The sequence below is a fragment of the Scyliorhinus canicula genome, chromosome 12 (genome assembly GCF_902713615.1).
Source record: "Scyliorhinus canicula chromosome 12, sScyCan1.1, whole genome shotgun sequence".
Classification (NCBI taxonomy): domain Eukaryota; kingdom Metazoa; phylum Chordata; class Chondrichthyes; order Carcharhiniformes; family Scyliorhinidae; genus Scyliorhinus; species Scyliorhinus canicula.
The window spans coordinates 14,810,482-14,835,017 of NC_052157.1; the positions used below are offsets into that span (position 1 = coordinate 14,810,482).

A 24,536-nucleotide genomic window follows, 5' to 3' on the forward strand; every position below is an offset into this window, starting at 1 on the left:
CCGCGCATGCGCTGCTGACGTCATGACGCTGACGGCACGGACCCGCGCATGCGCAGTGGCCGTCTTTCCCCTCAGCCGCCCCGCAAGACGTGGCGACTTGATCTTGCGGGGCGGCGGAGGGGAAATAGTGCGTCCGATTTGGACGCCGGCCCGACGATCGGTGGGCACCAATCGCGGGCCTGTCCCCTTCCGAGCACAGTCGTGGTGCTCTTTCCTTGCTAGGCCACCTACAAGCCCCAAACGGGCTTCTCACTCCCGTTTCACGACAGCAGCAACCAGGTGTATTTGCCGCCGTCGTGAAACAGCCGCGAATGGCAGGCCGCTTGGCCCATCCGGATTGGAGAATCGCCGTTCTCCAGGGGGAGCGTGAAATTTGTCGGGGGGCCCTCCCGCGATTCTCCCACCCGGCGTGGGGAGCGGAGAATCGCGCCCCCTGTCTTTCAGGTGTTATTCAACAGAGGCCTTAAGCACTGTTAATGAAAAGCAAGCTTTATTCTACGAAGTTAGTTAACATTTTTATAGTAAGAAGATTTGATTGCCTGCAGGTGCTCGCATTCCGGGGCATCTCTGACTGTGTCTATATAAACATTTCTGGAACAAGCCTTTCCATTCACCTGAAGAAGGAGCCGTGCTCCGAAAGCTCGTGTTTGAAACAAACCTGTTGGACTTTAACCTGGTGTTGTAAGACTTCTTACTGTGCTCACCCCAGTCCAACGCCGGCATCTCCACATCATGGCTAACATTTTTATAAACAAACACAGTAAGCATTTTTATCAACTCCAACATAAATACCCCACACAGCTACAGTAATCTATGTATAACCCTTAATAAATTCCCCTCTTTAACTGTTCTAATTTAATAACAAGATCCCATAAACCAGTACCCCTTTTCAAAAGGTGTGGCCCAGCATACAGCATTCAAGACCTGGTATGAATGCTCTTGTTCCGTTTCCAAAACAGGTTTGAATTCCTTCCAGAAAGCAATTATTTCTTTTCAAGTTATCAAGCAGTCTGGAACAGCTTTTAAAAAGAAGATAGAGAGACTGGCTAAGATACTTCTCTTTCTGAGTACAGCAGCCAAATGTGAAAACGAAAGCCACAAACAAGCCCCAAACCAAAGAGAAAATAAAACCAAATCCCAGAGCCACAGCCCAGCACCACCCGCACAATGACATCACTGAAGCCATGTGATAAGACAAACAAATTTCTTAAAGAGACACTTTCAAGACAAAATACCACAAATTCCTTTCAAACGCTTCAAAAGTGAGACAATATTTACAGTACGGATGGCATTCTATTACATTAACCAGCATCACGCTCGACGCTATTTCACGAGCTCAACTCCTTCAGAAGTCTACCCCAATTTTGGATAAAGCACATCAGAACTTTTGTGTTCTTTTAAGAGTAGGAACACCAGTTTATCTTTCATTCAATGATAGTATTTTTTCTGTCCTTTACCTAGTCCTTTCCAGTGGCTCCCTGTTGAAGTGAATGATCCTCTATGCAATCACTGGAGGCTTTGGACAGATCAGCATTTAAATTGTTTTGCAAAGACATCCCATTTTGAACAACCAGCACAATATTTCTATCGATGTGGCACCAATTTATGCTACTCACTCAGATCAGCTAAAGAAGGATTCAAATGCGAAGATTACTGAAACCAATATATATTTATACGTTATGGATCATTTTTGATCTTGCAACAAGTCATCACTCAACACAATGTTGCAGAATGCTGGAATTTCGCACAACGCAAACGGCTTCATTTATATTGCTTAAAATGTGTATTATCTTGGAATGTTACACCAGACACAGACCAGGCGGCTGATCAAATACACACTCCAGTTTACCGCTCCAATTCCAATCCCCATCTGGGGCTGGTTTAGCACAGGGCTAAAGAGCTGGCTTTTAAAGCAGACCAAGGCAGGCCAGCAGCACGGTTCAATTCCAAGATGCCGAAATGTGGCGACGAGGGGCTTTTCACAGGAACCTCATCTGAAGCCCACTTGTGACAGTAAGCGATTTTCGTTTCATTTTATTTCCCACCGCATGTCCAGTGATATTTCCCTGTATTTAAGAAACTAACTTGCGTTTAGTGTTTCAGTAATAGTTATATTCCAAGTACAGCCTTTTAAAATAAATGAATTTTTAAAAATTCTGTGTGTATTTCATGTTCAATGTGCCTCTCGCTGCTGTGGAATTGTTCACCATTTTCCTCATTGGCATCGTTAAAATTCTGAACGTAATGCCCCAGCATCTCCGACCACAAATACTCATCCCCGGTGATTCGACACTGCACAATTTCCATTATTCTTTTCCATAGGCTTTCGATAATGGGTTAGTGCTGTTGTTTTTTGACAAATTCATTCTTGTTTCCTTCCTTTTGTAACCCGTGTCTCTCAGGACCCAAAAAGCCTTTGGGTGCAATTTAATTTTTGTTTAAAATCAGTGTCCGTTCTGGGCAGGATTAGCGAGGTCCTTCCCGGTGAGAATTGCACTTTGTTGTTATTATGGCCCCAGCGGGGAACGCCCACTTGAGGCAGCACTGAGCTGCATTTCCTGCACTGAGAAGCTCCGACAAGTGGCGCCCCAAACGTGGCGCTCCAACGAGTGGTGCTATTTTTCCCTTGACCCCGTCCCTCCCTCCCCCTGCGCGAGCCCAGATTCCCCCAATGTCCCAGATCATCTATAAGGAGGTCCTCGTGCCCCCCGCACCCCACCTCACAAGGGCAGGGCAACCCCAGGCCCGATCCCTGGCACAGACAAAAGACCAGCTTGGCACCGCCAGTATGGCAGTGCCACCTGCACATCCAGACGGCATTGCCAAAGTGCCAGGATGGCCGAATTCTCTGCTCCCGAGGAGGCGCGCGCCGTTCACTGGTGGCGGGACTCTCTGCTCCTGCTAATGGGAATTCTCATTGAAGCCACCCCATGCCGCCGGGAAACCCACAGGCGGGGGGGGGGGGGGGGGGGGGGGGGGGTACGCTGCCGGCAGGACCAGTGGATCCCACCAACAACGAATGGCCAGAGAATTCCAGCCAGTATTTAGGGTTCATTTCCTCACACCCTGGCTGGGATTCTCCCCTACTCGGCAGGGCGGGGGGGTCCCGGCGTAGTGGAGTGGCGCCAACCACTCCGGCGTCGGGCTTCCCCAAAGGTGCGGAGGAGGTTAGGCCCGCGCTGGAGTGGATGGCGCCACGCCGAATGGCGCCAAAGGCCTTTGCCGGTTCGCGCATGCGCCAGTGCATCAGCGGCCGCTGACGTCACTACCAGCGCATGCACGGGGGGGGGGTGGGGGTCTCTTCCGCCTCCGCCATGGTGGAGGCCGTGGCGGAAGAAAAAGAGTGCCCCCACGGCACTGGCCCGCCCCCCGATCGGCGTGCCCCCCGCGGCGATTCTCCGGCCCGCTCGCACCGCCAATCCCGCCGGCACCAGAGGTGCTCCAATTCCCGCCGACGGGAGAGGCCCGTCAGCGGCCGGACTTCAGCCCATTGCGGGCCGGAGAATCGCCACTGGGGGCACGCTGATCGGCGCGGCGTGATTCCCGCTCCCGCCGATTCCCGGGTGGCGGAGAATTCCGGGGGCGGGATTTACGCCGGGGCGGGATTTACGCCGGCCCCAGGCGATTGCCCGACCCTGCGGGGGGGTCAGAGAATTCCGCCCCAGATTCCTGAAGCAATTGCCCTGCTCCGAAGTCAATCACAGCTAGAGACTTCCAGGGGGAAAAGAGGAAACATTTTAGGGATGTTCTCAAGGGAGCCCTGAAGATGTTGAACTGGCCCATCGACTCATGGAGACACTGGCTAATGGTTGATCAAAATGGGGAATGAGGAAATCACCGAACACGTCGAGACACTCCGTCGGGAACATGCAAGAGGTAAAGTCAAGGTATCATCGGAAGCGTACCGACCTGCAAACACCCAATGTACCCAACCCTTCAAGCAGCATGTACCTCGCACGTGGCAGAGTCTGAAGATTATGCATTGGACTTATCAGCCATCTCAAAACTTATCAAACTGGAGGGGAAGCAAATTACCCTCAATCCTGAGGGACTGGCAAAGGAGGAAGAAGCCAGTGTTCTTCAGAAAGTACAAGGTGCTCAATTGAATATATGGTAACTATAGCTTCATGTCCATAAATTTCCTATACTTCCAAGGTGCCATTCAAATGTTTTCAGCACAGAGTAGATACTTCCATGTTTCCGGTCGACATGGAGAAAAAGAAAACTACCCTGAGCCACCTCGGTGAACCACCTAGTAGCCAAGGGCTACCAAGTCATAGAATGATAAAGCGCAGAACATACAGTGCAGAAGGAGGCCATTCAGCCCATCTAGTCTGCACCGACCCACTGAAGTCCTCATTTACACCCTATCCCCGTAACCCAATAACCTCTCCTAACCTTCTTTGGACACTAAGGACAATTTACCATGGCCAATCCACCTAACCTGCACGTCTTTGGACTGTGGGAGGAAACCGACACAGACACGGGGAGAATCTGCAGACTCCGCACAGACGGTGACCCAGCGGAGAATCGAACCTGGGACCCAGGCGCTGTGAAGCCACAGTGCTCGCCACTTGTGCGGCCCCAAAAGAGGCCATTCAGCCCAAATGTCTGTGCTGGCTCGTTGGTAGAGCTATCCAATTAACACCACAACCCTGCTTTTTCCCTGTAGTTTGCTAAGTTTTCCCTTCAAACATTTGTCCAGTTCTCTTTTAAATGTTATTCCCGAATTCTCTGGAGGTCTTGTGGTGCAGTGGGTAGTGTTCCTACCTGCGAGTCAGAAGCTCTGGGTTCAAATCCCACACCTGGACTTGATGGCCAAGGAAGGTTTGTTCAGAACAAGGCCAAAACAGGAGTGTCAACCTACAAAATCCTTCCAGCACACACCAATGACAGGCAGTTTAAAAAAAATTCATTTCATGGGATGTGAGCGGCGCTGATTAGGGTGGCATTTATTCCCCATCCCTAGTTGCCCATCAGAGGGTGGTGGTGAGTTGCCTTCTTGAACTGCTGCAGTCTTTCAGGTGTACACCCACTGTGCTGTTAGGGAGGGTGATCCAAGATTTTGTCCCAGCGACAGTGAAGGAACGGCGATATATTTCCAAGTCAGGGTGGCGAGTGATTTGGAGGTGAACCTCCAGCTGGTGGGGTTCCCAACTATCGGCGGCTCTTGTCCTTCTAGATGGTAGTGGTCGTGGGTTTGGAAGGTGTTGTCTAAGGAACCTTAAGTGAGTTCCTGCAGTGCATCTTGTTGATGATACACACGGCTGCCACTGTTCGTCGGTGGTGGAGGGTTTGAACGTTTGTGGAACGGGGAGCAATCAAGCGGGCTGCTTTGTCCTGGATGGTGTCGAGCTTCTTGCATGTTGTTGGAGCTGCACTCATCCAGCCAAGTAGAGAATATTCCAGTACACCCCTGACTTGTGCCACGTAGATGGTGGACCGGCTCTGGGGTGTCAGGAGGTGAGTTATTTACCATTGGATTCCTAGCCTTTGACCTGCCCTGGTAGCCACAGTATTAATATGGCTCATCCAGTTCAGCATCTGATCAATGCTAACCCCCAGGATGTTCATTATGGGGGTGGGGGGTGATTCATCGATGGTAATGCCATTGAATGCTAAAGGGCGATGGTTAGATCCTCTCGAGTAGGAGATGTTCATTGCCTGATACTTGTGTGGCACGAACGTAACTGGCCACTTGTCAGCCCAAGCCTGGCTATTGTCCAGGTCATGCTGCATTTGGACATGGACAGCTTCAATATTGGAGGAGTCACGAATGGTGCTGAACATGTTCCCCACTTCTGATCTTATGATGGAAGGCAGCGCATTGATGAAGCAGCTGAAGATGGTTGGGCCAAGGACACTACCCTGAGGAACTCCTGGAGCTGAGATGATTGACCTCCAACCACCACAACCATCTTCCTTTGTTAAGAGTGGGACAGACTTCTGGACAGCCACACTGGATGTAGAGTGACCCCCCCTCCTCAAGCTATCAGCCTCTGGTGACAGGCAAGCGACACGATCCAGGCAAAACCTGGCAAATTCCGCCTTGGGCGCCACAAGGTGCGCCAGGAGAAACAACAACAACAGACTTTGCTTCTCGGTGTGAATAATTCATGTAATCTTGAAATCAAACGTAAAGGAATGGCAAGCAAATTAGTTTTTTTTGTGAAAAGCAAATTGGAGGATTCTTACTATTTTCAACTTCTCTTGGCAGGTAAGAGTCCACCAGCTCCTCAGATGTCGATAAGGCAGCATCAGCTCCATGAGTCAGCGATCTCCCAATTTTACTACTTAGGGCAGACGTCACACTTCCATTAACTAAGACTTTTGTTTTCTCCAGGCTGCAGGTGACCACATGTGCTGCTTTGTCAGAAACATGAAGGATAGAACTGGCGACTTCATCTCTGATGCTTTTCATTCTCCGAATGGCCATTTCTTTCACATCGCACGCAATCTGCAAAGGTATCAATGCAGATATTAATTGCCACATTGTAAGTTAATGCCTTGATTGGATGAGTTGCCTCAACCTGGCAATGGCCCTTCTTAAAACACAACCTTTTAAATACCTGAAAAGGTATACTGCAGCCCCATCTACTCTCGTCATTGAGCTTAATCTATAGATTTCATCACATAAAAAAACACAAGGTAAACTGGAACAAGAAAGACTCAACCAAACCCACTTTGAAGTTCACCTGCTGGAAACTAGATTTAGATTTATTGTCACATTACACTTTTCACGTGTAATGAAAAGTATTATTCTGCGTACAGTCCAGACAGATCGTTCCACACAAGAAAAACATAGGACATACGATAAATACACAATGTAAATACATAGACTAGACATTGGGTGAAGCATCTGAGTGTAGTACTACTCAGTAGAGAAGATGTGTGGAGAGATCAGTTCAGTCCATAAGAGGATCATTCAGGAGTCTGGTAACAGCGGGGAAGGAGCTGTTTTGAACATGCTAGGGAATGTTCTCAGACTTTTCTATCTCCTGCCCAATGGAAGAGGTTGGAAGAGAGACTAACCCAGGTGGGAGGGGTCTTTCATTATGCTGCCCGCTTTCCCAGGGCAGCGGGAGGTGTAGACAGAGTCAATGGATGGGAGGGGGTTTCACATGATGGACTGGGCTGTGTTCACGACTCTCTGTGGTTTCATACGGTCTTGGGCCGAACAGTTGCCATACCAGGCTGTGATGCAAGCAGATAGGATGCTTTCTATGGTGCATCTGCAAAAATTAGTATGAGAAGCAGAAAAGGCGGAGAAATCCAGCGGCTAGAGAAAAAAGGTGGAAAAATTAGCTATTCCCAAAACATTAATCCATCTTTTACCTTTACAGAAGCCAAAAAGACTATTCCGTATTCCCAGTATTTGTTTAATCTTCACTCATCAACCCTTTCACACTCATCTTACTTGTGATTCCTTGTGGCAAGAGACTTTGTGCAACACCTTCTACAACTCCCCAGAGATTGGCACTGTTGGTATCTCTGCATGCTTGCAATCTTCCTTTCGCAACAGCCCACGCTATGTTAACAAAAATGTATTTTTCTTCTCAATGTCAACAGTAATAAAGAGCAGGAGGGGCAGCACGGTGGCCTAATGGTTAGCACAACCGCCTCACGGCGCTGAGGTCCCAGGTTCGATCCCGGCTCTGGGTCACTGTCCGTGTGGAGTTTGCACATTCTCCCCGTGTTTGTGTGGGTTTCGCGCCCACAACCCAAAAATGTGCAGAGTAGGTGGATTGGCCACGCTAAATTGCTCCTTAATTGGAAAAAATAATTGGGTAATCTAAATTTTAAAAAATAAATAAAGAGCAGGAGAAAGAAGAGGCCTTAAGCTTGAGTAAAAGCATTGTACAACTTCCTTTTAATTTTCCAGCAATGGTTTTACTTCTAAAGCTGGTGATGATAATGAAAGGCTGACACTCACCTTTGTGGCGTCCTGGTGAAGTACAGGAAACTTTGCCTCAAGGTGGTCAAGTCCTTTACAAGCATAATCATTGGCACCTGCAACTAGAAGCCATAATGTTCATGGTCATCACACGCGTGGAGCAACAAAATACAGAAGTTCTTTGAACACTATGTATATGCTTGGTAATTCTTATTCTGCAATATAGAGCAAGTATATGCCCGGTGAGAGGTATTGTGGGACAGCAGGCCTGCCTCTTAGCCATAAGCTGTGGGTTCAAACTTCAGACACCCACTACCCTCTGTGTAAAACATTTCTTCCTCAAGTCTCCTGCCCACCTTCTGCCACTTATCTTGAATTTACGTCCCCCGGTTCTAGAATTCAACACCAAGGTAAACAATTTTATCCTGTCCACTATACCTCTTCCCCTCACAGCTTTGTACACCTCAATTAAATTACCCCTCTGCCTTCTTTAGAACATAGAACATAGAACGATACAGCGCAGTACAGGCCCTTCGGCCCTCGATGTTGCACCGACATGGAAAAAAAACTAAAGGCCATCTAACCTACACTATGCCCTCATCATCCATATGCTTATCCAATAAATTTTTAAATGCCCTCAATGTTGGCGAGTTCACTACTGTTGCAGGTAGGGCATTCCACGGCCTCACCACTCTTTGCGTAAAAAACCCACCTCTGACCTCTGTCCTATATCTATTACCCCTCAATTTAAGGCTATGTCCCCTCGTGCTAGCCACCTCCATCCGCGGGAGAAGGCTCTCGCTGTCCACCCTATCTAACCCGCTGATCATTTTGTATGCCTCTATTAAGTCACCTCTTAACCTTCTTCTCTCTAACGAAAACAACCTCAAGTCCATCAGCCTTTCCTCATAAGATTTTCCCTCCATACCAGGCAACATCCTGGTAAATCTCCTCTGCACCCGTTCCAAAGCTTCCACATCCTTCCTATAATGAGGCGACCAGAACTGTACGCAATACTCCAAATGCGGCCGTACTAGAGTTTTGTACAACTGCAACATGACCTCATGGCTCCGGAACTCAATCCCTCTACCAATAAAGGCCAACACACCATAGGCCTTCTTCACAACCCTATCAACCTGGGTGGCAACTTTCAGGGATCTATGTACATGGACACCGAGATCCCTCTGCTCATCCACACTACCAAGAATTTTACCATTAGCCAAATATTCCGCATTCCTGTTATTCTTTCCAAAGTGAATCACCTCACACTTCTCCACATTAAACTCCATTTGCCACCTCTCAGCCCAGGTCTGCAGCTTATCTATGTCCCTCTGTAACCTGCAACATCCTTCCGCACTGTCTACAACTCCACCGACTTTAGTGTCGTCTGCAAATTTACTCACCCATCCTTCTGCGCCCTCCTCTAGGTCATTTATAAAAATGACAAACAGCAACGGCCCCAGAACAGATCCTTGTGGTACGCCACTCGTAACTGAACTCCATTCTGAACATTTCCCATCAACTACCACTCTCTGTCTTCTTTCAACTAGCCAATTTCTGATCCACATCTCTAAATCACCCTCAATCCCCAGCCTCCGTATTTTCTGCAATAGCCGACCGTGGGGAACCTTATCAAACGCTTTACTGAAATCCATATACACCACATCAACTGCTCTACCCTCGTCTACCTGTTCAGTCACCTTCTCAAAGAACTCGATAAGGTTTGTGAGGCACGACCTACCCTTCACAAAACCATGCTGACTATCCCTAATCATATTATTCCTATCTAGATGATTATAAATCGTATCTTTTATAATCCTCTCCAAGACCTTACCCACCACAGACGTTAGGCTCACCGGCCTATAGTTACCGGGGTTATCTCTACTCCCCTTCTTGAACAAAGGGACCACATTTGCTATCCTCCAGTCCTCTGGCACTATTCCTGTAGCCAATGATGACCTAAAAATCAAAGCCAAAGGCTCAGCAATCTCTTCCCTGGCTTCCCAGAGAATCCTAGGATAAATCCCATCCGGCCCCGGGGACTTATCTATTTTCACCTTGTCCAGAATTTCCAACACTTCTTCCCTACGCACCTCAATGCCATCTATTCTAATAGCCTGGGTCTCAGCATTCTCCTCCACAATATTATCTTTTTCTTGAGTGAATACTGACGAAAAGTATTCATTTAGTATCTCGCTTATCTCCTCAGCCTCCACACACAACTTCCCACCACTGTCCTTGACTGGCCCTACTCTTACCCTAGTCATTCTTTTATTCCTGACATACCTATAGAAAGCTTTTGGGTTTTCCTTGATCCTACCTGCCAAAGATTTCTCATGTCCCCTCCTTGCTCGTCTCAGCTCTCTCTTTAGATCCTTCCTCGCTTCCTTGTAACTATCAAGGAAAATCACCTCAACCTATCCTCGTAGTTATACTTTTCCAGGTATACCCTGGCAACATTGTTGTTAACCTCCTCTGCACTCTCTCCAGAGCAGTAACGTCCTTCCTGTAATGTGGCGACCAGAACAGCACACATTATTCCAGTTGTGGCCTCACCGGTGTTTTATACAATTCCAACATTATATCCTTACTTTTATATTCTATACCTCTGCCAATGCAGGTGAGCATTCCATATGCTTTCTTTTCAGCCTTGTCCACACGAACTGCTGCCTTTAGGGACCTGTGTACTTGTATGCCAAGATCTCTCACTTCATCTCCCTCTGTTAGCACATTCCCATTTATTGTGTACTGTGGTAGTAACCACTGCTGTATATATTAGGGTATGTATGGTAAGGCCCTGTACTACAGGTATGGGGGGAGCCCATGCTGGCTCCGCCCAGTAGGCGGAGTATAAATATGTGTGCTCCCCGTACAGTAGCCATTTCGCCAGCTGCTGTAGGAGGCCACACATCTTAGTGTAATAAAGCCTCAGTTGTATTCAACTCTCGTCTTTGAGCAATTGATCATGTATCATGTGCTCCCTATAACTGTTTGATCTTCCTGAATGCATGACCTCACACTTCTCGGTGTTAAATTCCATCCACCACTTTATTGCCACCAAACAATCTATATCATTTTGAAGATTATTGCTATCCTCTACACTGTCCGCCATTCGGCCAAACATCTGTTGTCCGCAAATTTCCCAATCGTGCCCCACACGGTCACGTCGAAATCATTGAAAATAACACAAAAGCACAAACAGTAGGTGGCCGAGCTCTTTGGAACAACGCTTGAAACAACTTTCCAATTGTAAGGGCAGCCATTGACCTTTACCCTTTGTTTCCTGTTACTAAGCCAACTTTTCATCCAGCTGACTGCATTACCCTGTGTCCCATGGGGCAGAATTCTCCGTCCCACCGTACCCATTGGCCGCGCACCGCCCACGCCCACCCCCTCCCCGGCAGCGGTATTCTCCATCCCGCCAGCCGGCCAATGGGGTTTCCATTGTGGGTACCCCCACGCTGTCGGGAAAGCCATGGGCGTGAGTGCGCTGCCGGCAAAATGGAGGATCCCATTGGAGAATTCAGTCGGCTTTTACTTTGTTGACCAATCGGCCATGTGGGACCTTGTCAAATACCTTGATAAAATCCATGTACACAGCATCCACTGCACTACCTTTATCAACCCTTCTTGTCACTTCCTCCAAGAATTCAATCAAATTTGTGAGGCAAGATCTTCCTTTAACAAATCTATGCTGACCCTCCCTGACTAGTCCATGCTTTTCTACATGACAATTAATCCTATTTCTCAGGATTGGTTCTACTAACCACCACCAACGTAAGGCTAATTGGCTTATAGTTGTTTGGCATTTCCTTTGACCCCTTTTTAAACAATAGAACCATGTTTGCATTTCTCCAGTCTTCCAGCATCTCCCCTGCATATGGTAAGGGTTGGAAAATCATCGTCAAAGCATTTGCTACCTCCTCCCTGACCTCCTTCAGTAGCCTCGGAAACAATCCATCTGGTCCTGGTGACTGACCAACTTTCAAGGATTCCAACCCTTTGATTACTTCCTCTCTTTCCCTGATTATCTCATCCAATATCTCGCAGTGTTCCTCCTGGACTACTCTATCTGCATCATCCCATTCCTTTTTAAACACGGAGTCAAAATATTCATTTAAAACCATTCCCACAGCCTCTACCTCTACACACATTCCTGTCGTTATCTCTGATAGGTCCCACTTTTTAAACTTAACTAACCTTTTATCATTAACATATGGGTAAACATTCTTTGGGTTATCTTCAACTTTATTTACCAATCTTTCATCATGCCCTCTTTTTGATTTCCTTATTTCCTTTGCGACTTTGTACCTGCACTTCCTATACACGGCTAGAATATCTGCAGTGCTTAGTTCTTTGTGCCTATTGTACGCTGTCATTTTCATAGATTTTCCGGTGCAGAAGGAGGCCATTTGGCCCATCGAGTCTGCACCGGCCCTTGGAACGTGCACCCCACTTAAGCCCACACCTCCACCCTATCCCCGCAACCAAATAACCCCACCTGTTTGATCTTTACCTGTATTCTGCTAGACAACCAGGAGGGGTCTAGATTTGGCAGTACCGCTCTTATTTTTGGAGGGGACATGTCTACTTTGTACATTCAGGATATTGCTTTTTAGTCCTTCCCACTGGTTTTCCATTGATTTATCCTCTAGCAGTGCAGGCCAGTCCACCTCAGCCATGTCCCTTCTCATTCCTGCAGAAATTGCCTTCCCCCAGTTCAACACTTATTCCTGCTTTATCTCTGTCCTTTTCCATGGTAGCCATGATGTGGAGATGCCGGCGTTGGGCTGGGGTGAGCACATTAAGAAATCTGACAACACCAGTTTAAAGTCCAACATGTTTGTTTCAAACACGAGCTTTCGGAGCATTCACCTGAGGAAGGAGCAGTGCTCCGAAAGCTAGTGTTTGAAACAAACATGTTGGACTTTAAACTGGTGTTGTAAGACTTCTTCCTTTTCCATGGTAACACTGAATCTAACTGAATTGTGATCACTATCGCCGATATGGTCGGCAACTGTCATTTCACCCATTAGCCCCTCTTCGTTCCCCTAGACTCGGTCCAGAATTGCATTTCCGCTCATTGGGTTTGTCACTAATTGGTTGAAAATATTTTTCTGGACACACTGCGTGAATTTTTCTTCCTCAGTGCGCCTTATATTGTTTGAATCCCCAGTTGATATTGGGGTAGTTAATGTCTCCTAAATTTATTGTCCTCTTGTTCTTATAGACAGAAATTTGCCTACAGATTTACTGCTGGATTCTCCATTTGGGAGACTACGTTCCCACGCCGGCGAGAAAACGGTGGTGATTTATGCCAGAAAAACTGGGGCAAAACAGTCACCGATTCGCCGTTTTGCTGGGGGCTAGCAGGGAGGTAGCGTAGAGTTCCCAGCTCTAACTGCCGATATAGAACATAGAACATAGAACAGTACAGCACAGAACAGGCCCTTCGGCCCTCGATGTTGTGCCGAGCCATGGTCACCCTACTCAAACCCACGTATCCACCCTATACCCGTAACCCAACAACCCCCCCCCCCCCCCCCCCCCCCCTCCCTTAACCTTACTTTATAGGACACTACGGGCAATTTATCATGGCCAATCCACCTAACCCGCACATCTTTGGACTGTGGGAGGAAACCGGAGCACCCGGAGGAAACCCACGCACACACGGGGAGGACGTGCAGACTCCACACAGACAGTGACCCAGCTTGGGAATCGAACCTGGGACCCTGGAGCTGTGAAGCATTTATGCTAACCACCATGCTACCGTGCTGCCCCAAATGGCCCTGAGCAGTGCCGGGTCCGTGGCTGTGTGCGCGCCCGGCAGCGGCCGTGCCGTGCTTCATGGCCAACACCGCCCGCAGACCCAGACCGCAAAAATAGTACCCCACTTCAGCCGCTCGCGCGCCCTGGACCGCCCACCCACAGTGCCCCCAGCCCCGAATGAAGCCTCCCCTGCCCGCGGATCAGCCCTCCCCTGACTGTGACGGCGCCGGACTGAGTCTGCAGCCGCCACGCCGAGTTCCCGACGGGTGAGACCACACGTGTCTCATGCCGTCGGGTACTCGGCCGGTCGGGGACGGAACATCGCGGGACGGGCCTCAGGCAATGCCCTGAGGCTGGGGAGACGTGGCGCAGCGTACTCCTAGAGTATGCCGCTTTTCAGGGGGCAAAACATCGCAAAAGCCCCCAATTTTGACGTCATCAGGGATTCTCCTCCCCCCTCGCTGAACGCGATTTTGGCGTCGGGGAGCAGAGAGTCCAGCCCATGATCTTCAATCTCCTTTTCACTATTTGGGGGTCTGTCGTATATTCCCAGTAGTGTGACTGCACCTTTTATATTTCTTTTTTAAAAAATTTAGATTAGCCAATTATTTTTTCCAATTAAGGGGCAATTTAGCGTGGCCAATCCACCTACTCTGCACATTTTTGGGTTGTGGGGGCGAAACCCACGCAGACACGGGGAGAATGTGCAAACTCCACACGGACAGTGACCCAGAGCCGGGATCGAACCTGGGACCTCAGCGCCGTGAGGCGGTTGTGCTAACCACTAGGCCACCATGCTGCCCTACCTTTTATATTTCTAAGTTCTACCCATAAAGCCTCATTTGTTGACCCGTTTTGTATATCATCCCTTCTCACAGCTGGAATTGCTTCTTTAACCATGAGTACTACTCCCCCTCCTTTTTTACCTCCCACTCTAATTGTGTCGGAAGACTCTATAATCATTGATATTGAGCTGCCAGTTTCGCCCCTCCTTTAGCCAGGTTTCCGTTATAACAATTACATCCTGCTGCGATGTGTCTCTACCTCTGCCCTTAACCGATCTACCCTGTTTGTGATACTCCTTGCTTTGAAGTATGGATAGTTGAGCCCTGTCATTTTGCCTTGCTGGACACTTTCTAAGTTTTGCTTCTCCTGTAATTCGGTCCATCAATACATCTTCTACATCACTAGCTAATGTTTTACCTCCATTTTCCTGATCCGAATCCAGCCTATCTGATCCTACTCCTGGGATTCCATCCTTGTGCCACACTTGTTTAAATACTCCGCATTCGGACTTGCAAGTTTTCAAGAATATTTAAATCACAGACTTGGGGCTGGATTCTCCGCTGGCGGGAGTCTCCATTGCGCCGGCAGCGCACCCACGCCCGGGGATTTCCAACAGTGTGGGGCTGCCGACAGTGGGAAACCCCATTGGCCGGCTGGCGGGACGGAGAACCCCCTTGCCGGCGGTGGCGCGCCGCACCAGAAATGGTAGCACAGTGGTTAGCACCGTTGCTTCACAGTTCCAGGGCCCCAGCTTGGGTCACTGCCTGTGAAGGGTCTGCACGTTCTCCTCGTGTCTGCGTGGGTTTCCTCCGGGTGCTCCGGCTTCCTCCCACAGTCCAAAGATGTGCAGGTTAGGTGGATTGGCCATGCTAAATTGCCCTCAAGTGTCCAAAAAAGGTTAGCTTGGGTTACGGGGATAGGGTGGAGGTCTGGAGATAGGGTGAAGGTGTGGGCTTGGGTGGGGTGCTCTTTCCAAGGGCCGGTGCAGACTCAATGGGCCGAATGGCCTCCTTCTGCACTGTAAATTCTATGATTCTGTGAAAACCGGTCCAGCAGGACGGAGAATACTGCCCATGAGATTTAAAAATGCAATTAGCATTTGGTAAATTATAAAACAAAGTGCTAATCATACCAGGAATTCTACATTGACTTGAACAAATCAGATTGAGGGAGCAGAGCTTTAATAAAATTAACACAAAGGGAAAACAAAATTTGACAATTCTGTCAGCTATGATCGTAGGTGGTTCTGAACTAAAAATAAGGAAATTAAGGCTGATAAATCAGTAGCATATAGGCCTTGTAACCTAAAAGTAGAATTAATCGAAAGTGTTAATGTAACCCTACTTGTGACGCAATGAGATTATTATTATTATAAGCTGAAATTCAAGAACTTGTCAAGGGATATGGGGGAGTGGTCAGGAAAGTCTGGTGATGTCTGTCATGGTCAAATAGTTCAGTTCCGTCTGATGCCAACTGAATAGAAAATCCACCAATATTTCTGTCTGAAGAATTCAAAGGCTGACAACATCCTGAAACCGCGCAGCAATGTGGACGGGCAAGATTAAAAACCAAGGTAGGACAGTTCAGGCGGATTCGCAATATAAGGTTAGCACCATCACTAGTGTCTGCTTACTTTGAGGTTGAAGTTTCTGAAGAACTGGTTGCATGGTTTTCCGAGCTAGAGCTGTGGTTCTTTTTATGCCTCCCTCAGAAATCTCCAAAACCGATGCAACCACAGCATATTTGTCCTTGGTGGTTTGATAAACATTATAGAAGATGTCACAAGTAGAAGTTATTGCCAGCAGGCTGCTCAACCTCCTTATGAAGTTCTCCTAAAAAGGGCATGAGACACAGGCTGTATTTGAATATGCAACCGATCGTCGCTAGTACGTCAACATCTGCAAATGCTTAATATTGTCATTTTGAACTGGGTGCTTGGTAATGAACTTATTGTGTATTTGTCACCAATGCCTGTTACAAGACATTCATTGCCCTGCATACACGGACGGTAGCACAGTAGTTAGCACTGTTGCTCCACAGCACCAGGGTCCCAAGTTCGATTCCCAGCTTGAGTCACTGTCTATGGGAAGTCTGCACAATCTCCCCGTGTCAGTGTGGGTTCCTCCTGGTGCTCCGGTTTCCTCCCACAAATCCTGAATTTCGTGTTTGTTAGGTGAATTGGACATTCTGAATTCTCTCTCCGTGTACCCGAACAGGCGCCGGAATGTGGCGACTAGGGGCTTTTCACAGTAACTTCATTAGTTACTTCATGCAGCACGGTAGCATGGTGGTTAGCATAAATGCTTCACAGCTCCAGGGTCCCAGGTTCGATTCCCGGCTGGGTCACTGTCTGTGCGGAGTCTGCACGTCCTCCCCGTGTGTGCGTGGGTTTCCTCCGGGTGCTCCGGTTTCCTCCCACAGTCCAAAGATGTGCGGGTTAGGTGGATTGGTTATGCTAAATTGCCCGTAGTGTACTAAAAAGTAAGGTTAAGGGGGGTGTTGTTGGGTTACGGGTATAGGGTGGATACGTGGGTTTGAGTAGGGTGATCATTGCTCGGCACAACATCGAGGGCCGAGGGGCCTGTTCTGTACTGTACTGTTCTATGTTCATTGTAGTGTTAATGTAAGCCTACTTGTGACAACAATGATTATTATTACAGAAAGCCCCTGGCGAAGAACTAATGCTGATGCAAAAATAATTTCTTTCCCTTCCATCCATTGACATTATATCTTGACTTTGTGTTCTTTCATACCTTACTTTCAATGCAATTACTCTGTCCATCTTCTGCCATTATGACAATCTGTAAAAAACAAGTGCACAACAGGTAACTGATGAGCCATCAATTGCACGAGACACGAGTTGCTTTACAAACGTTAGGCTTTAATAAGCTAGAACTTAGCCCTGCTGTTGTCTACAATAAAATGGACGACCGCCTGGCGTTCCGACTATTTATACCTCAGTATGGAGGCATGGTTAACTCAGCCTCTCGACCAATCAGAGAGCTGTCACATGACTGGTCTCAACCAATCGGTCGAGAGGCACATGACCGACCAGGGCCAATGGTAAGCCGGTGTTCTGCACCAATGGCAGACAGCTATGCAAATCATATCACCACAGTAACTTTCTGCCGTGCCACTAATATCAGAAGCAAAACTAATGACTGGAAGTATTAATCATTCGTAAAATGGCAATACTGGAGCAGTGGGACTATAGCGTAGGATTACTGGGCAGGGGAAGTGAAGAGCTTGCAGAGGCTGATGCTTAAATGAAGAAACAGGTGAAGCAAACAAAGGCTACAGTATACAAGGGTGAGAGGGTGCAGGGGAAGAAAAAGTGGGATTATAACCAGTCATTCCAGTGCAACCCGGGACTCTGTGGAGAAATATGCGTGTAGCAAGTTGTTACAGAAGTAACAGTAAGAGACGTGTTATTACTGTGATGATATGCATAAAGCAAGTTTGTATATAATTTATGCATGACCTCTGACCACTAGGTGGCAGTGTAAACCCACCATGTGACCCTGTGGTTGCGGAGTGGGGAGTAGGTCGTGCTAAGGAACAGACGTATTTTGCAGTAACTATACAATAGTTAATTAGTGTTAGTAGTTTATTATTTTATTTATCTTCATTATCTTTATCAGACAGTTATTTCATATTAAATCATTTAAACTAGGTGTTCTAGTAGTTCATCATTTACTTTGGCCAGTCGACAGAACATAACAATTACCAAATAGCTGGAGCTCACGAATCTGTTTTCAATCAGGAGTAAAATAATTAAAAAGAGAGGGCAGCCAGAAATTGAATCCTGTGATTCTGGTGGGATTGGAGTCCGCAAGTCTGAGCAGAAGAAATAGGTCAATAAACTTACAGCATAGTGGAGAAGGACATGTCCTGTACATTTCAAAGTATATGGGGCTGGGGGGTGGGTGGGGTCTGGCTATTGAATTGGATGATCAGTCATCATCAGAATGAATGGCGGAGGAGGCTTGATGGGCTGAATGGCCTCCTCCTGCTTCTATTTTATATGTTTGTATGTGTCATCTACCAGCTAGAGAAAGGATATACCAGATAATTAATTTCAATGAACTGTGACTGTTCTTCAGAGAAGCAACTTTACAGTTTCTGGTAAGTCACGGTTAATGCCAGTTTAGATCAACTGCTGCCACTCTTAAGTTAATAAGAAATCCTAGGCCTCGAACACATAATCTTGACTAACCCTTACACAACAGCGCTAAAAGAATGCTAAACTGTTGGAAGTGGCACCTTTTGGAACATATGGGCATGATTCTCAGAAAGATGTCAAAGTGTGGTAGCGAAAGGGAACTGGCGCGAGCTTCCTGGCGCTCGGCCCAGCAAGGCTGGCAACGCTATTCAACGTTGATTGGCTCACTTAACGAGTCCCCACGGGCTTCTCACCTGTGGACAGTCTTCTGGGGCACAATCTGGTTACTGATGTACATCAGGTGGAGTAGGAACCCCCAGGTGAGACAGCAAATGGAGGTCTGCTGGATCGCATGACCCAGCTGGGTACAAGTCAGATGCTGAGCTTCTGGAACAGGTTTCCCAGAGCTGAAGGTGACGTTAGGGAGTGGTCGGGATATTCAGAGGTATTTGCCAGCAACAGTCCAGCAGGCCCATTGCCAATTGGAGGAGTCCCAGAGGCTATGGGCACTGGAGATGTCGCCGACAATACATGGCACCGAGGCCAACACTGCTAGGGTGGCGACCGCAATGGAGAGCCTGGTGCACGACATTGGCACCATGAGTCAAGGTGTCCAAGGTGTCACGCAGTAGGTGACGGCCATGGCTGTGGGCCTTGGCAAAATGTCTGCGTTACTGGGGGATGTGATCCTGTGCCAGGGCGCTGCGGAGCTTGTCCCAGTCACAGGTGGGCATTGCTGAGGCGCTACAGGGCATGGCCCAATCACTGAGGAGCATCGCCGAGGTCACGACATCGGGGAGCTGCCAGGTCTGGCAGAGCCGGATGATGCAGGGGCAGCCGGGGCACGAGCCCAGGTGGACACCAAGGCCCTATGGTCCAAAGCCAACACCGACTGTGCCACACCTTGGACACACCCACCAATGGCGCCAACGTCGTGCACCAGGCTCTCCATGGTGGCACCATTTGAATGTCTCTTTGTTCACTGCGATGTTGCCATGAAACAAAACGGTGGTGTATTTAAATTTGGAAGGGGCTGGAACTTTAACAAATAGATGGGACAATAGTCATCAAAAGATAGAAGCATGCAAGCAAGAGCAGTGCAATTGGATTTTTAGCATTAATCATGAAGCTTAAATGCATTAGTAGAAATTAGCTATTGGAAATGAGGTACATAGAAAGCAAAGGTACAAATATGGATATCATGGAACTAAATTCAAGAAGGAGGTGGACAAAACGGGGCTCTACACACTTAAAAATTAAATGCATTAAGGTAAATTAAGCAGTGGTGTGCAGAGCAGATAAATGGAATTCAATAGAAACACTTTGACATAATTAACCACGACAGTCCCAATAGGTTAAAAGTATTGGGCTACTCACTGATTGTATTATTTTTAAGTGTGGAATTAAAATGTTACTCAAACTAAACTGGCGTGAAGTCCAAAAGTGCCTTCTCTGGCTTATTCATTAAAAGCTTGGCTCACGTTGATTAACCGCCCGCCCTCATTAAACCACAACGCGCGTCTGCTTTAGTGTTTGTTATACATTTCAATCGCAAAATTAAAATCAGACCTGGATATCGTTAAGGCCAACTCGCTTTCCTGCAATAGAAATTATGAACCTGCACAGCCCTTTGCAACTTGAAGATCAGAAATAATCAGCAGTGTTTAAATGTTGTTCCACTAAATTTTGGGGCTGAAAGGCTGGACGCTGTAGCTTTGCTGTGTATTTGTATTAGAAAAGGGTCAGCTCCCCGGGTACTCACAGCAGCTGCCAGCTCCCCGGGTACTCACAGCAGCTGCCAGCTCCCCGGGTACTCACAGCAGCTGCCAGCTCCCCGGGTACTCACAGCAGCTGCCAGCTCCCCGGGTACTCACAGCAGCTGTCAGCTCCCCGGGTACTCACAGTAGCTGCCAGCTCCCCGGGTACTCACAGTAACTGGCTTCTCCTGAAGTAAGAACTGTCAAACTGCGCCCAGCACCAAGAAACTCCGGAGTTTGGCTCCACTTTGAAGTTAAATAACATGCGGGTCACACCCCTCCAGGGAGAGCCCCGCCCCTCCAGAGAGAGCCCCGCTCCTCCCCTCCAGGGAGAGCCCCGCCCCTCCCCTCCAGAAAGAGCACAGCCCCTCCCCTCCAGGGAGAGCCCCGCTCCTCCCCTCCAGAAAGAGCACAGCCCCTCCCCTCCAGGGAGAGCCCCGCTCCTCCCCTCCAGGGAGAGCCCCGCTCCTCCCCTCCAGGGAGAGCCCCGCCCCTCCCCTCCAGGGAGAGCACAGCCCCACCCCTCCAGGGAGAGCACAGTCCCACCCCTCCAGGGAGAGCCCCACCCCTCCAGGGAGAGCCCCGCCCTGCCCCTCCAGGGAGAGCCCCGCCCCTCCCCTCGAGGGAGAGCACCACCCCTCCAGGGAGAGCCCCGCCCCTCCAGGGAGAGCACCGCCCCATCCCTCCAGGGGGAGCCCCGCCCCTCCAGGGAGAGCCCCGACCCACTCCTCCAGGGAGAGCCCCGCCCCTCCCCTCCAGGGAGAGCACCACCCCTCCAGGGAGAGCCCCGCCCCTCCAGGGAGAGCACCGCCCCATCCCTCCAGGGGGAGCCCCGCCCCTCCAGGGAGAGCACCGCCCCTCCAGGGAGAGCCCCGCCCCTCCCCTCGAGGGAGATCACCACCCCTCCAGGGAGAGCCCCGCCCCTCCAGGGAGAGCCCCGCCCCTCCAGGGAGAGCACCGCCCCTCCAGGGAGAGCACCGCCCCGCCCCTCCAGGGAGAGCCCCGCCCCTCCAGGGAGAGCCCCGCCCCGTCCCTCCAGGGAGAGCACCGCCCTGCCCCTCCAGGGAGAGCCCCGCCCCACCCCTGCAGGGAGAGCCCCGCCCAACCAGGGTGAGCCCCGCCCAACCAGGGAGAGCCCGCCCCTCCAGGGAGAGCCCCACCCCTCCAGGGAGAGCCCCGCCCCTCCAGGGAGAGCACCGCCCCTCCAGGGAGAGCCCCACCCCTCCAGGGAGAGCCCCACCCCTCCAGGGAGAGCCCGCCCCTGCAGGGAGAGCACCGCCCCGTCCCTCCAGGGAGAGCACCGCCCTGCCCCTCCAGGGAGAGCCCCGCCCCTCCAGGGAGAGCACCGCCCCTCTAGGGAGAGCCCCACCCCTCTAGGGAGAGCACCGCCCCTCCAGGGAGAGCACCGCCCCGCCCCTCCAGGGAGAGCCCCGCCCCTCCAGGGAGAGCCCTGCCCCTCCAGGGAGAGCCCCACCCCTCCAGGGAGAGCACCGCCCCTCCAGGGAGAGCACCGCCCCGCCCCTCCAGGGAGAGCCCCGCCCCTCCAGGGAGAGCCCCGCCCCTCCAGGGATAGCACCGCCCTTTACCCTTGCTGCATGAAATTAGTCAACACTCGGCTCAATCATGATCATAGTGTTACCCTTCTGCTGGGTGAGCTGGCGATGGGGCCGAGGGTGTCTGCGTGGTGTCATAGTGAGTTTGGGGGGCAGGAACCCACCATAGTGAGTTGGGGTGGGGAAACACTCCCATAGTGAGTTGTGGGGGGGGCGGGACCCTCCCATAGTGAGTTGGGGGGGGGGGGCAGGAACCCACCATAGTGAGTTTGGGTGGGGAAACCCTCCCATAGTGAGTTGGGGGGGGGGCAGGAACCCACCATAGTGAGTTGGGGTGGGGAAACCCTCCCATAGTGAGTTGGGGGGGCAGGAACCCACCATAGTGAGTTGGGGTGGGGAAACCCTCCCATAATGAGTTGGGGTGGGGAAACCCTCCCATAGCGAGTTGGGGGGGAACCCTCCCATAGTGAGTTGGGGGGCAGGAACCCACCATAGTGAGTTGGGGTGGGGAAACCCTCCCATAGTGAGTTGGGTGGGGAAACACTCCCATAGTGAGTTGGGGTGGGGAAACACTCCCATCGTGAGTTAGGGTGGGGAAACACTCCCATAGTGAGTTGGGGGGCAGGAACCCACCATAGTGAGTTGGGGTGGGGAAACACTCCCATCGTGAGTTAGGGTGGGGAAACCCTCCCATAGTGAGTTGTGGTGGGGATACCCTCCCATAGTGAGTTGGGGGGCAGGAACCCACCATAGTGAGTTGGGGTGGGGAAACACTCCCATCGTGAGTTGTGGTGGGGATACCCTCCCATAGTGAGTTGGGGGGCAGGAACCCACCCATAGCGAGTTGGGGGGGGAACCCTCCCATAGTGAGTTGGGGGGCAGGAACCCACCATAGTGAGTTGGGGGGGGGGAACCCTCCCATAGTGAGTTGGGGGGCAGGAACCCACCATAGTGAGTTGGGGTGGGGAAACCCTCCCATAGTGAGTTGGGGGGGAACCCTCCCATAATGAGTTGGGGGGCAGGAACCGACCATAGTGAGTTGGGGGGGGGGACCCTCCCATAGTGAGTTGGGGGGCAGGAACCCACCATAGTGAGTTGGGGTGGGGAAACCCTCCCATAGTGAGTTGTGGTGGGGAAACCCTCCCATAGTGAGTTGTGGTGGGGAAACCCTCCCATAGTGAGTTGTGGTGGGGAAACCCTCCCATAGTGAGTTGTGGTGGGGAAATACTCCCATAGTGAGTTGTGGTGGGGAAACCCTCCCATAGTGAGTTGTGGTGGGGAAACCCTCCCATAGTGAGTTGTGGTGGGGATACCCTCCCATAATGAGTTGGGGGGGAACCCTCCCATAGTGAGTTGAGTGGGGAAACACTCCCATAGCGAGTTGGGTGGGGAAACACTCCCATAGTGAGTTGGGTGGGGAAACACTCCCATAGTGAGTTGGGGGCAGGAACCCACCATAGTGAGTTGGGGTGGGGAAACACTCCCATCATGAGTTAGGGTGGGGAAACACTCCCATAGTGAGTTAGGGTGGGGAAACACTCCCATAATGAGTTGTGGTGGGGATACCCTCCCATAGTGAGTTGGGGTGGGGAAACACTCCCATCGTGAGTTAGGGTGGGGAAACACTCCCATAATGAGTTGTGGTGGGGATACCCTCCCATAGTGAGTTGGGGGGGGGGGGCAGGGACCCACCCGTAGTGAGTTGGGGTGGGGAAACCCTCCCATAGTGAGTTGGGGGGGGGCAGGGACCCACCCGTAGTGAGTTGGGGTGGGGAAACCCTCCCATAGTGAGTTGGGGTGGGGAAACCCTCCCATAGCGAGTTGGGTGGGGAAACACTCCCATAGTGAGTTGGGGTGGGGAAACACTCCCATAGCGAGTTGGGTGGGGAAACACTCCCATAGTGAGTTGGGGTGGGGAAACCCTCCCATAGTGAGTTGGGGGCAGGAACCCACCATAGTGAGTTGGGGTGGGGAAACACTCCCATCGTGAGTTAGGGTGGGGAAACACTCCCATAATGAGTTGTGGTGGGGATACCCTCCCATAGTGAGTTGGGGGGGGGGGGGGGGGCAGGGACCCACCCGTAGTGAGTTGGGATGGGGAAACCCTCCCATAGTGAGTTGGGGTGGGGAAACCCTCCCATAGCGAGTTGGGTGGGGAAACACTCCCATAGTGAGTTGGGGGGGGGGGCAGGAACCCACCCATAGCGAGTTGTGGTGGGGAAACACTCCCACAGTGAGTTGGGGGGGCAGGAACCCACCCATAGTGAGTTGGGGTGGGGAAACACTCCCATAGTGAGTTGGGTGGGGAAACACTCCCATAGCGAGTTGGGTGGGGAAACACTCCCATAGCGAGTTGGGTGGGGAAACACTCCCATAATGAGTTGGGGGGGGGCAGGAACCCACCCATAGCGAGTTGTGGTGGGGAAATCCTCCCATAGTGAGTTGGGGGGGCAGGAACCCACCCATAATGACTTGGTGGGGGAAGGAACCTACCCATAGTGAGTTGGGGGGGGGGCTCCGAGGGACCCTCCGGTAGTGAGTTGGGGCTTCGAAGGGGTAGGGGGTCACTTCGGTGACCTCGGAGGTCAGAACGCCATTTAGAAATGGCATACCGA

General features: G+C 50.5%; 1 protein-coding gene across 4 annotated transcripts in view; it reads right to left on the reverse strand.

Moving 5' to 3' along the window:
* Positions 1 to 20,602, reverse strand: part of LOC119974578 (perilipin-2-like) — a 75,860-nt gene extending 55,258 nt beyond the window's left edge. The window contains exons 1-5 of one of the 4 annotated variants that reach the window (XM_038813601.1): positions 20,542 to 20,602; positions 17,203 to 17,250; positions 16,083 to 16,281; positions 7,934 to 8,016; positions 6,196 to 6,457 (exon numbers count right to left, since the gene is read on the reverse strand). In XM_038813601.1, the coding sequence (XP_038669529.1) occupies positions 6,196 to 6,457; positions 7,934 to 8,016; positions 16,083 to 16,281; positions 17,203 to 17,241 (583 nt within the window). In that variant the 5' untranslated portion in view covers positions 17,242 to 17,250; positions 20,542 to 20,602. Of the gene's footprint in view, positions 1 to 6,195; positions 6,458 to 7,933; positions 8,017 to 16,082; positions 16,282 to 17,202; positions 17,251 to 20,180; positions 20,469 to 20,541 lie in introns of those variants that run through there. The other 3 variants (XM_038813603.1, XM_038813602.1, XM_038813600.1) reach the window with 3 other exon arrangements.
* Between the last annotated feature and the right edge of the window lie 3,934 nt (positions 20,603 to 24,536).